Here is a 13,893-nt window from a genome sequence, read left to right as displayed (position 1 = left end):
ACATGAGGTCAAATGTTTAAGGCGATGTGTTCTAATGTGTCCTGTGAGGATGATTGGACAGGATACTTCCTCCCTCTTCTCAGAAAACAGAGGAGCCATTAGGCTGTAAACTGAAGATGTGTGTTTTCCCTTCTCTCGCTCGCCCTCTCTCTATCCTCTCTCTCTCTATTCCCCCCCCCCCCCCACACCTCTTTCTCCATCCCCCTCTCTCTCTCTACTGTTTCTCCCTGGAGCCCTCAGTGGAAGGATCCCCCTCCCTCCCATTTAAAGGTGGAAAATATACCGGACCGTCAAACGTAGACCCCCGGATGTTAGCAGACTAACAACATCTTCCCAACCAAAAGCTTTCCGCCATTTTGAGAGAGAGAGAGAGAGAGACGCAGGCAGAGACAGACAGACAGATGTTTTGATGGGTAGATGATCTGATTGGAGATAACAGTGCCCTAACGATGCACTGAGGGTTTGTGGACAGAAACGCAGCCTGCATCCCAAATATCACCCTATTCCCTATGGACCCTGCACTATGTAGAGAACAGGGTGCTGTTTGGGATACTGGAAGACATTCAGGGATGGGCAGATCAGATGGCTAAGGGAAGGCTACCAGTAAGTGGAGTGGAACAACAGGGTTATGGATCACGTGACATTGACCATTTGATTTCATGTTGAAAATATCAAAACAGAAGTGTAAACAAATCTAGGAAAATGTGTTTTTCTCTGAAGCCATTGAGTACCTGTGACTAGCCGGAGTTACTAGCCCCCAGCTAGGCTACTTTTATTTCAATCCTAATGAATTGGAAAAACAAGGTCCAAAGTGTTTGTGTACATTTCTAATGTTGTGTTGTTGAGCCAAAGCAGTGACTCTTCCAGTAAGGAGATGATTAGGCCCAGAAATGTGACCATGTGGTGAGAGAGTAAAGCCCAAAATCAAACAAAGTGTTTAAAACGCGTCTATACGCTGGAATTAGAATGCATGGCAGTGAATGAGGGGGCGGCAGGGTAGCCTAGTGGTTAGAGCATTGGACTAGTAACCGAAAGGTTGCAAGTTCAAATCCCCGAGCTGACAAGGTACTGACAAGGTACAAAATCTGTCGTTCTGCCCCTGAACAGGCAGTTAACCCACTGTTCCTAGGCCGTCATTGAAAATAAGAATTTGTTCTTAACTGACTTGCCTAGTAAAATAAAGGTAAAATTTTAAAAAAGAAATGAGAGAAAACAGTCACCATGAACGTCTTCTTGCGATTCAAATTAGAAAGAAAGTCTGTTTTTCTCTTGCGTTTTTGCGCGAAGCAATGTTGGTAAAGTGAGTGGATAGTTTGCCAGAAAATTGACTGTTTGTGCGTTGTTAGGTCTGGAATTGTGACACGAAGAGTTAAAGTGTCTATTTAGTGTTGATACATTTTAGCTACCAGTGCCAATAATAATAATAATAACCTCACCCCATTCCATACAAACCTCTGTCATAATGCTACCAGGATTTAAACTCACCCAATCACAGACCTCTGTCATAATGCTACGTGCTATGTGAGTCCCAAATGGCACCCTATTCGCACTACTGTTGACCAGAGCCCTATTCCCTATATAGTGCACTACGTTTGATCAGAGCCCTATTCCCTATATAGTGCACTACTGTTGACCAGCGCCCTATTCCCTAAATAGTGCACTACTTTAGACCAGAGCCCTATTCCCTATATAGAGCACTACTGTTGACCAGAGCCATATTCCCTATATAGTGCACTACTTTGGACCAGAGCCCTATTCCCTATATAGAGCACTACTTTAGAACAGAGCCCTATTCCCTATATAGAACACTACTTTAGACCAGAGCCCTATTCCCTATATAGAGCACTACTTTAGACCAGAGCCCTATTCCCTATATAGAACACTACTTTAGACCAGAGCCCTATTCCCTATATAGAACACTACTTTAGACCAGAGCCCTATTCCATATATGGAACACTACTTTAGACTAGAGCCCTATTCCCTATATAGAACACTACTTTAGACCAGAGCCCTATTCCCTATATAGAACACTACTGTTGACCAGAGCCCTATTCCCTATATAGAACACGACTATAGACCAGAGCACTACTGTTGACCAGCGCCCTATTCCCTAAATAGTGCACTACTTTAGACCAGAGCCCTATTCCCTATATAGAGCACTACTGTTGACCAGAGCCATATTCCCTATATAGAACACTACTTTGGACCAGAGCCCTATTCCCTATATAGAGCACTACTTTAGAACAGAGCCCTATTCCCTATATAGAACACTACTTTAGACCAGAGACTTATTCCCTATATAGAACACTACTATAGACCAGAGGCCATATTCCTATATAGAGCACTACTTTAGACCAGAGCCCTATTCCATATATGGAACACTACTGTAGACTAGAGCCCTATTCCTATATAGAACACTACTTTAGACCAGAGCCCTATTCCCTATATAGAACACTACTGTTGACCAGAGCCCTATTCCCTATATAGAACACTACTTTAGACCAGAGCCCTATTCCCTATATAGAACACTACTTTAGACCAGAGCCCTATTCCTATATAGAACACTACTTTAGACCAGAGTCCTATTCCTATATAGAACACTACTTTAGACCAGAGCCCTATTCCCTATGGAACACTACTATAGACTAGAGCATTACTTTAGAACACTAGACCAGAGCCCTATTCCATATATGGAACACTACTTTAGACCAGAGCCCTATTCCTATATAGAACACTACTTTAGACCAGAGCCCTATTCCTATATAGAACACTACTTTAGACCAGAGCCCTATTCCTATATAGAACACTACTTTAGACCAGAGCCCTATTCCTATATAGAACACTAGTGTTGACCAGAGCCCTATTCCTATTTAGAACACTACTGTTGACCAGAGCCCTATTCCTATTTAGAACACTACTGTTGACCAGAGCCCTATTCCCCTATTTAGAACACTACTGTTGACCAGAGCCCTATTCCTATTTAGAACACTACTGTTGACCAGAGCCCTATTCCTATATAGAACACTACTATAGACCAGAGCCCTATTCCTATATAGTGCACTACTTTAGACCAGAGCCCTATTCCCTATATAGACACTACTGTTAGACCAGAGCCCTATTCCTATATGAGAACACTACTTTAGACCAGGGCCCTATTCCTATATAGAACACTACTGTTGACCAGAGCCCTATTCCCTATATAGAACACTACTTTAGACCAGAGCCCTATTCCCTATATAGAACACTACTGTTGACCAGAGCCCTATTCCCTATATAGAGCACTACTGTTGACCAGAGCCCTATTCTCTATTTAGAACACTACTGTTGACCAGAGCCCTATTCCTATTTAGAGCACTACTGTTGACCAGAGCCCTATTCCCTATATATAACACTACTTTAGACCAGAGCCCTATACCCTATATAGAACACTACTGTTGACCAGAGCCCTATTCCTATATAGAACACTACTTTGACCAGAGCCCTATTCCCTATATAGAACACTACTTTAGACCAGAGCCATATTCCCTATATAGAACACTACTTTGACCAGAGCCCTATTCCTATATAGAACACTACTTTAGACCAGAGCCTTATTCCCTATATAGAACACTACTTTAGACCAGAGCCCTATTCCTATATAGAACACTACTTTAGACCAGAGCCCTATTCCTATATAGAGGCACTACTTTAGACCAGAGCCCTATTCCTATATAGAACACTACTTTAGACCAGAGCCCTATTCCATATATGGAACACTACTATAGACTAGAGCCCTATTCCTATATAGAACACTACTTTAGACCAGAGACTTATTCCTATATAGAACACTACTATAGACCAGAGCCATATTCCTATATAGAACACTACTTTAGACCAGAGCCCTATTCCATATATGGAACACTACTATTGACTAGAGCCCTATTCCCTATATAGAACACTACTATGACCAGAGCCCTATTCCTATTTAGAACACTACTTTGACCAGAGCCCTATTCCTATTTAGAACACTACTGTTGACCAGAGCCCTATTCCTATTTAGAACACTACTTTAGACCAGAGCCCTATCCCTATATAGAACACTACTGTTGACCAGAGCCCTATTCCCTATATAGAACACTACTTTAGACCAGAGCCCTATTCCTATATAGAACACTACTTTAGACCAGAGCCCTATTCCTATATAGAACACTACTTTAGACCAGAGACTTATTCCCTATATAGAACACTACTATAGACCAGAGCCATATTCCCTATATAGAACACTACTTTAGACCAGAGCCCTATTCCATATATGGAACACTACTATAGACTAGAGCCCTATTCCCTATATAGAACAATACTTTGACCAGAGCCCTATTCCCTATATAGAGACACTACTTTGACCAGAGCCCTATTCCTATATATAACACTACTTTAGACCAGAGCCCTATTTCCTATATAGAACACTAGTGTTGACCAGAGCCCTATTCCCTATATAGAACACTACTGTTGACCAGAGCCCTATTCCCTATTTAGAACACTACTGTTGACCAGAGCCCTATTCCTATATAGAACACTACTATAGACCAGAGCCCTATTCCCTATATAGAACACTACTTTAGACCAGAGCCCTATTCCCTATATAGAACACTACTGTTGACCAGAGCCCTATTCCTATATAGAACACTACTTTAGACCAGAGCCCTATTCCCTATATAGAACACTACTGTTGACCAGAGCCCTATTCCCTATATAGAACACTACTTTAGACCAGATCCCTATTCCTATATAGAACACTACTTTAGACCAGAGCCCTATTCCCTATATAGAACACTACTTTAGACCAGAGACTTATTCCTATATAGAACACTACTATAGACCAGAGCCATATTCCTATATAGAGCACTACTTTAGACCAGAGCCCTATTCCATATATGGAACACTACTATAGACTAGAGCCCTATTCCCTATATAGAACACTACTTTAGACCAGAGCCCTATTCCTATATAGAACACTACTTTAGACCAGAGCCCTATTCCTATATAGAACACTACTTTGACCAGAGCCCTATTCCTATATAGAACACTAGTGTTGACCAGAGCCCTATTCCTATTAGAACACTACTGTTGACCAGAGCCCTATTCCTATTTAGAACACTACTGTTGACCAGAGCCCTATTCCCTATTTAGAACACTACTGTTGACCAGAGCCCTATTCCCTATTTAGAACACTACTTTGACCAGAGACTTATTCCCTATATAGAACACTACTATAGACCAGAGCCCTATTCCTATATAGAGCACTACTTTAGACCAGAGCCCTATTCCTACTATAGACTAGAGCCCTACTGAACACTACTTTAGACCAGAGCCCTATTCCCTATATAGAACACTACTTTAGACCAGAGCCCTATTCCCTATATAGAACACTACTGTTGACCAGAGCCCTATTCCTATATAGAACACTACTTTAGACCAGAGCCCTATTCCCTATTTAGAACACTACTGTTGACCAGAGCCCTATTCCTATATAGAACACTACTGTTGACCAGAGCCCTATTCCTATATAGAACACTACTGTAGACCAGAGCCCTATTCCTATATAGAGCACTACTGTTGACCAGAGCCCTATTCCTATATATAACACTACTTTAGACCAGAGCCCTATACCCTAGAACACTACTGTTGACCAGAGCCCTATTCCCTATATAGAACACTACTTTAGACCAGAGCCCTATTCCCTATATAGAACACTACTTTAGACCAGAGCCCTATTCCCTATATAGAACACTACTTTAGACCAGAGCCCTATTCCTATATAGACACTACTTTAGACCAGAGACTTATTCCTATATAGAACACTACTTTAGACCAGAGCCCTATTCCTATATAGAGCACTACTTTAGACCAGAGCCCTATTCCTATATAGAACACTACTTTAGACCAGAGCCCTATTCCCTATATAGAACACTACTTTAGACCAGAGCCCTATTCCCTATATGGAACACTACTTAGACTAGAGCCCTATTCCCTATATAGAACACTACTTTAGACCAGAGCCCTATTCCTATATAGAACACTACTTTGACCAGAGCCCTATTCCTATATAGAACACTACTTTAGACCAGAGCCCTATTCCCTATATAGAACACTACTGTTGACCAGAGCCCTATTCCCTATATAGAACACTACTTTAGACCAGAGACTTATTCCCTATATAGAACACTACTTTAGACCAGAGCCCTATTTCCTATATAGAGCACTACTTTAGACCAGAGCCCTATTCCTATATAGAGCACTACTTTAGACCAGAGCCCTATTCCTATATAGAACACTACTTTAGACCAGAGCCCTATTCCATATATGGAACACTACTATAGACCAGAGCCCTATTCCCTATATAGAACACTACTTTGACCAGAGCCCTATTCCCTATATAGAACACTACTTTGACCAGAGCCCTATTCCTATATAGAACACTACTTTGACCAGAGCCCTATTCCCTATATAGAACACTACTATGACCAGAGCCCTATTCCTATATAGTGCACTACTTTAGACCAGAGCCCTATTCCCTATATAGAACACTACTGTTGACCAGAGCCCTATTCCCTATTTAGAACACTACTGTTGACCAGAGCCCTATTCCTATTTAGAACACTACTGTTGACCAGAGCCCTATTCCCTATATAGAACACTACTATAGACCAGAGCCCTATTCCTATATAGTGCACTACTTTAGACCAGAGCCTATTCCCTATAGACAACTACTTTAGACCAGAGCCCTATTCCCTATATAGAACACTACTTTAGACCAGAGCCCTATTCCCTATATAGAACAATACTGTTGACCAGAGCCCTATTCCTATATAGAACACTACTTTAGACCAGAGCCCTATTCCTATATAGAACACTACTTTAGACCAGAGCCCTATTCCTATATAGAACACTACTTTAGACCAGAGACTTATTCCTATATAGAACACTACTATAGACCAGAGCCCTATTCCTATATAGAGCACTACTTTAGACCAGAGCCCTATTCCATATATGGAACACTACTTTAGACTAGAGCCCTATTCCCTATATAGAACACTACTTTAGACCAGAGCCCTATTCCCTATATAGAACACTACTTTAGACCAGAGCCCTATTCCCTATAGAACACTACTTTAGACCAGAGCCCTATTCCTATATAGAACACTAGTGTTAGACCAGAGCCCTATTCCTATATAGAACACTACTGTTGACCAGAGCCCTATTCCTATTTAGAACACTACTGTTGACCAGAGCCCTATTCCTATTTAGAACACTACTGTTGACCAGAGCCTATTCCTATTTAGAACACTACTTTGACCAGAGCCCTATTCCTATATAGAACACTACTATAGACCAGAGCCCTATTCCCTATAGTGCACTACTTTGACCAGAGCCCTATTCCCTATATAGACCACTACTGTTGACCAGAGCCCTATTCCTATATAGAACACTACTTTAGACCAGAGCCCTATTCCCTATATAGAACACTACTGTTGACCAGAGCCCTATTCCCTATATAGAACACTACTTTAGACCAGAGCCCTATTCCCTATATAGAACACTACTTTAGACCAGAGCCCTATTCCCTATATAGAACACTACTTTGACCAGAGACTTATTCCTATATAGAACACTACTTTAGACCAGAGCCCTATTCCCATATATGGAACACTACTATAGACCAGAGCCCTATTCCTATATAGAACACTACTTTAGACCAGAGCCCTATTCCTATATAGAGCACTACTTTAGACCAGAGCCCTATTCCTATATGGAACACTACTATAGACCAGAGCCCTATTCCCTATATAGAACACTACTTTAGACCAGAGCCCTATTCCTATATAGAACACTACTTTAGACCAGAGCCCTATTCCCTATATAGAACACTACTTTAGACCAGAGCCCTATTCCCTATATAGAACACTACTTTAGACCAGAGCCCTATTCCCTATTTAGAACACTACTGTTGAGCCTATTCCTATATAGAGCCCTATTCCTATTCCTATAGAACACTACTGTTGACCAGAGCCCTATTCCTATTTAGAACACTACTGTTGACCAGAGCCCTATTCCCTATAGAACACTACTATAGACCAGAGCCCTATTCCTATTTAGAACACTACTTTAGACCAGAGCCCTATTCCTATATAGAACACTACTTTGACCAGAGCCCTATTCCTATATAGAACACTACTTTAGACCAGAGCCCTATTCCCTATATAGACACACTACTGTTGACCAGAGCCCTATTCCCTATATAGAACACTACTGTTGACCAGAGCCCTATTCCTATATAGAACACTACTTTAGACCAGAGCCCTATTCCTATATAGACACACTACTGTTGACCAGAGCCCTATTCCCTATATAGAACACTACTTTAGACCAGAGCCCTATTCCCTATATAGAACACACTACTGTTGACCAGAGCCCTATTCCCTATATATAGAACACTACTTTAGACCAGAGCCCTATTCCCTATATAGAACACTACTGTTGACCAGAGCCCTATTCCTATATAGAACACTACTTTAGACCAGGCCCTATTCCTATATAGAACACTACTGTTGACCAGAGCCCTATTCCCTATATAGAACACTACTTTAGACCAGAGCCCTATTCCCTATATAGAACACTACTTTAGACCAGAGCCCTATTCCTATATAGAACACTACTTTAGACCAGAGCCCTATTCCCTATATAGAACACTACTTTAGACCAGAGCCCTATTCCCTATATAGAACACTACTTTGACCAGAGCCCTATTCCTATATAGAACACTACTTTGACCAGAGCCCTATTCCCTATATAGAACACTACTTTGACCAGAGCCCTATTCCCTATATAGAACACTACTTTAGACCAGAGCCCTATTCCCTATATATAGAACACTACTTTAGACCAGAGCCCTATTCCTATATAGAGCACTACTTTAGACCAGAGCCCTATTCCCTATATAGAACACTACTTAGACCAGAGCCCTATTCCCTATATAGAACACTACTTTAGACCAGAGCCCTATTCCTATATAGAACACTACTGTTGACCAGAGCCCTATTCCCTATATAGAACACTACTTTAGACCAGAGCCCTATTCCCTATATATAACACTACTTTAGACCAGAGCCCTATTCCCTATATAGAACACTACTATAGACCAGAGCCATATTCCCTATATAGAGCACTACTTTAGACCAGAGCCCTATTCCATATATGGAACACTACTATAGACTAGAGCCCTATTCCCTATATAGAACACTACTTTAGACCAGAGCCCTATTCCCTATATAGAACACTACTTTAGACCAGAGCCCTATTCCCTATATAGAACACTACTTTAGACCAGAGCCCTATTCCCTATATAGAACACTAGTGTGGACCAGAGCCCTATTCCCTATTTAGAACACTACTGTTGACCAGAGCCCTATTCCCTATTTAGAACACTACTGTTGACCAGAGCCCTATTCAAGTTTTTAGAACACTACTGTTGACCAGAGCCCTATTCCCTATTTAGAACACTACTGTTGACCAGAGCCCTATTCCCTATATAGAACACTACTATAGACCAGAGCCCTATTCCCTATATAGTGCACTACTTTAGACCAGAGCCCTATTCCCTATATAGACAACTACTGTTGACCAGAGCCCTATTCCCTATATAGAACACTACTTTAGACCAGGGCCCTATTCCCTATATAGAACACTACTACTGTTGACCAGAGCCCTATTCCCTATATAGAACACTACTTTAGACCAGAGCCCTATTCCCTATATAGAACACTACTGTTGACCAGAGCCCTATTCCCTATATAGAGCACTACTGTTGACCAGAGCCCTATTCTCTATATAGAGCAGTACTGTTGACCAGAGCCCTATTCCCTATATAGAGCACTACTGTTGACCAGAGCCCTATTCCCTATATATAACACTACTTTAGACCAGAGCCCTATACCCTATATAGAACACTACTGTTGACCAGAGCCCTATTCCCTATATAGAACACTACTTTAGACCAGAGCCCTATTCCCTATATAGAACACTACTTTAGACCAGAGCCATATTCCCTATATAGAACACTACTTTAGACCAGAGCCCTATTCCCTATATAGAACACTACTTTAGACCAGAGACTTATTCCCTATATAGAACACTACTTTAGACCAGAGCCCTATTCCCTATATAGAGCACTACTTTAGACCAGAGCCCTATTCCCTATATAGAGCACTACTTTAGACCAGAGCCCTATTCCCTATATAGAACACTACTTTAGACCAGAGCCCTATTCCATATATGGAACACTACTATAGACTAGAGCCCTATTCCCTATATAGAACACTACTTTAGACCAGAGCCCTATTCCCTATATAGAACACTACTTTAGACCAGAGCCTTATTCCCTATATAGAACACTACTTTAGACCAGAGCCCTATTCCCTATATAGAACACTAGTGTTGACCAGAGCCCTATTCCCTATATAGAACACTACTTTAGACCAGAGACTTATTCCCTATATAGAACACTACTTTAGACCAGAGCCCTATTCCTATATAGAGCACTACTTTAGACCAGAGCCCTATTCCCTATATAGAGCACTACTTTAGACCAGAGCCCTATTCCCTATATAGAACACTACTTTAGACCAGAGCCCTATTCCATATATGGAACACTACTATAGACTAGAGCCCTATTCCCTATATAGAACACTACTTTAGACCAGAGCCCTATTCCCTATATAGAACACTACTTTAGACCAGAGCCCTATTCCCTATATAGAACACTACTATAGACCAGAGCCCTATTCCCTATATAGTGCACTACTTTAGACCAGAGCCCTATTCCCTATATAGACCACTACTGTTGACCAGAGCCCTATTCCCTATTTAGAACACTACTGTTGACCAGAGCCCTATTCCCTATTTAGAACACTACTGTTGACCAGAGCCCTTTTCCCTATATAGAACACTACTATAGACCAGAGCCCTATTCCCTATATAGTGCACTACTTTAGACCAGAGCCCTATTCCCTATATAGACAACTACTGTTGACCAGAGCCCTATTCCCTATATAGAACACTACTTTAGACCAGAGCCCTATTCCCTATATAGAACAATACTGTTGACCAGAGCCCTATTCCCTATATAGAACACTACTTTAGACCAGAGCCCTATTCCCTATATAGAACACTACTTTAGACCAGAGCCCTATTCCCTATATAGAACACTACTTTAGACCAGAGACTTATTCCCTATATAGAACACTACTATAGACCAGAGCCATATTCCCTATATAGAGCACTACTTTAGACCAGAGCCCTATTCCATATATGGAACACTACTATAGACTAGAGCCCTATTCCCTATATAGAACACTACTTTAGACCAGAGCCCTATTCCCTATATAGAACACTACTTTAGACCAGAGCCCTATTCCCTATATAGAACACTACTTTAGACCAGAGCCCTATTCCCTATATAGAACACTAGTGTTGACCAGAGCCCTATTCCCTATTTAGAACACTACTGTTGACCAGAGCCCTATTCCCTATTTAGAACACTACTGTTGACCAGAGCCCTATTCCCTATTTAGAACACTACTGTTGACCAGAGCCCTATTCCCTATTTAGAACACTACTGTTGACCAGAGCCCTATTCCCTATATAGAACACTACTATAGACCAGAGCCCTATTCCCTATATAGTGCACTACTTTAGACCAGAGCCCTATTCCCTATATAGTGCACTACTTTAGACCAGAGCCCTATTCCCTATATAGACAACTACTGTTGACCAGAGCCCTATTCCCTATATAGAACACTACTTTAGACCAGAGCCCTATTCCCTATATAGAACACTACTGTTGACCAGAGCCCTATTCCCTATATAGAACACTACTTTAGACCAGAGCCCTATTCCCTATATAGAACACTACTGTTGACCAGAGCCCTATTCCCTATATAGAGCACTACTGTTGACCAGAGCCCTATTCTCTATATAGAGCAGTACTGTTGACCAGAGCCCTATTCCCTATATAGAGCACTACTGTTGACCAGAGCCCTATTCCCTATATAGAACACTACTTTAGACCAGAGCCCTATTCCCTATATAGAACACTACTTTAGACCAGAGCCCTATTCCCTATATAGAACACTACTTTAGACCAGAGCCATATTCCCTATATAGAACACTACTTTAGACCAGAGCCCTATTCCCTATATAGAACACTACTTTAGACCAGAGACTTATTCCCTATATAGAACACTACTTTAGACCAGAGCCCTATTCCCTATATAGAGCACTACTTTAGACCAGAGCCCTATTCCCTATATAGAGCACTACTTTAGACCAGAGCCCTATTCCCTATATAGAACACTACTTTAGACCAGAGCCCTATTCCCTATATAGAGCACTACTTTAGACCAGAGCCCTATTCCCTATATAGAACACTACTTTAGACCAGAGCCCTATTCCCTATATAGAACACTACTTTAGACCAGAGCCCTATTCCCTATATAGAACACTACTATAGACCAGAGCCCTATTCCCTATATAGAACACTACTTTAGACCAGAGCCCTATTCCCTATATAGAACACTACTTTAGACCAGAGCCCTATGGTTAAAGGGTGCCAATTTCCCACTGATCGCTGAACAACCTGTGTTCTTTAATACATACTGTATCCTGTGAAGCATGGCCTTGTATTCTTCTAATCTGCATCCCAAATGGCACCCTATTCCCTATATAGTGCACAAGTTTAGACCAGAGCCCTGCATTGTGTAAGGAATAGGGTGCCATTTTAAGTCGTTGCCTGTGAGTGAGCGTTAGTTTGCAATATTGTAGCTAATCTCTTTTCTTTTCCCGCAGGGCGAGGGGCCGCTCGTTCCCCTTGGTATAGAGAAGGATGAATGCCACTCTGTTCCAGCCTAACTGAGAACGAGGGAGCAACAGAGGAAGAGGAAGAGGTGAAGAACAAGATATTGAGATCCGTACTCTCGACAGGGATCCTCTTCACATCCGGACAATTATTTCTCTCTCTCTCTCTCTCTCTTTTCCTCCGTCGACATCGTTCACTGCAGCGGCGCTACCTCTCCTAGACTTTCAGCCGTGAAGGGGCTCTGACACACACACACACACACAAACACGTTTGGTCTGTGTCCTGTTGATCTGCTAATGCTGGTTAAGCCTGGCTGCCTGCCTGCTCGCTCCATCCCAATCTCCAGATCATGAAGAGGCCCAAGCAACAGACTCATCCCCTCAGCTTCCTCTCCTTCTTCAGCCGCAAGCCTAAATCCGATCCCAGGCTTGAGAGGCCTGCTGGGGCCCACAATAAGGAGGAGGTCTCCATCACTCTCACACCCAGCGAACATGTAGACCAGGTGAGAAAGGCTTATTCCTTTTATAGTGCACTACTTTTGACCAGAGCCCTATGGGGAAAAGGCACCCTATTCCCTTTATAGTGCACTACTTTTGACCAGAGCCCTATGGGGAAAAGGCACCCTATTCCCTTTATAGTGCACTACTTTTGACCAGAGCCCTATGGGGAAAAGGCACCCTATTCCCTTTATAGTGCACTACTTTTGACCAGAGCCCTATGGGGAAAAGGCACCCTATTCCCTAAGTAACATACTTGTATTTTTTATATTTTAACCAATACCCTGTAAAAGGAATAGGGTGACATTTGGGATGCATCCAGGGTCTCTCCTATTCCCTGTGTAACGGATGTAAAACGGCTAGCTTAGTTAGCGGTGGTTTGCGCTAAATAGCGTTTCAATCGGTGACGTCACTCGCTCTGAGACCTTGAAGTAGTAGTTCCCCTTTGCTCTGCAAGGGCCGCAGCTTTTGTGGAGCAATGCTTCGTGGGTGACTGTTGTTGAT

The 13,893-nt window shown here is 42.0% G+C and overlaps 1 protein-coding gene across 4 annotated transcripts in view; it reads left to right on the top strand.

The window, feature by feature from the left end:
• si:ch211-278j3.3 (E3 ubiquitin-protein ligase RNF19A) overlaps positions 1-13,893 on the top strand; it is a 79,366-nt gene that overhangs the window by 18,540 nt on the left and 46,933 nt on the right. For all 4 annotated transcript variants that reach the window (XM_065026142.1, XM_065026139.1, XM_065026141.1 and 1 more), the window contains one exon: positions 12,883-13,394. In XM_065026142.1, coding sequence (XP_064882214.1) covers positions 13,242-13,394 — 153 coding nt within the window. In that variant the 5' untranslated portion in view covers positions 12,883-13,241. The remainder of the gene's footprint in view (positions 1-12,882; positions 13,395-13,893) is intronic.

The sequence above is a fragment of the Oncorhynchus nerka genome, linkage group LG13, assembly GCF_034236695.1.
Source record: "Oncorhynchus nerka isolate Pitt River linkage group LG13, Oner_Uvic_2.0, whole genome shotgun sequence".
Classification (NCBI taxonomy): Eukaryota; Metazoa; Chordata; class Actinopteri; order Salmoniformes; family Salmonidae; genus Oncorhynchus; species Oncorhynchus nerka.
This window is presented reverse-complemented; position numbering and strand designations above follow the sequence as displayed.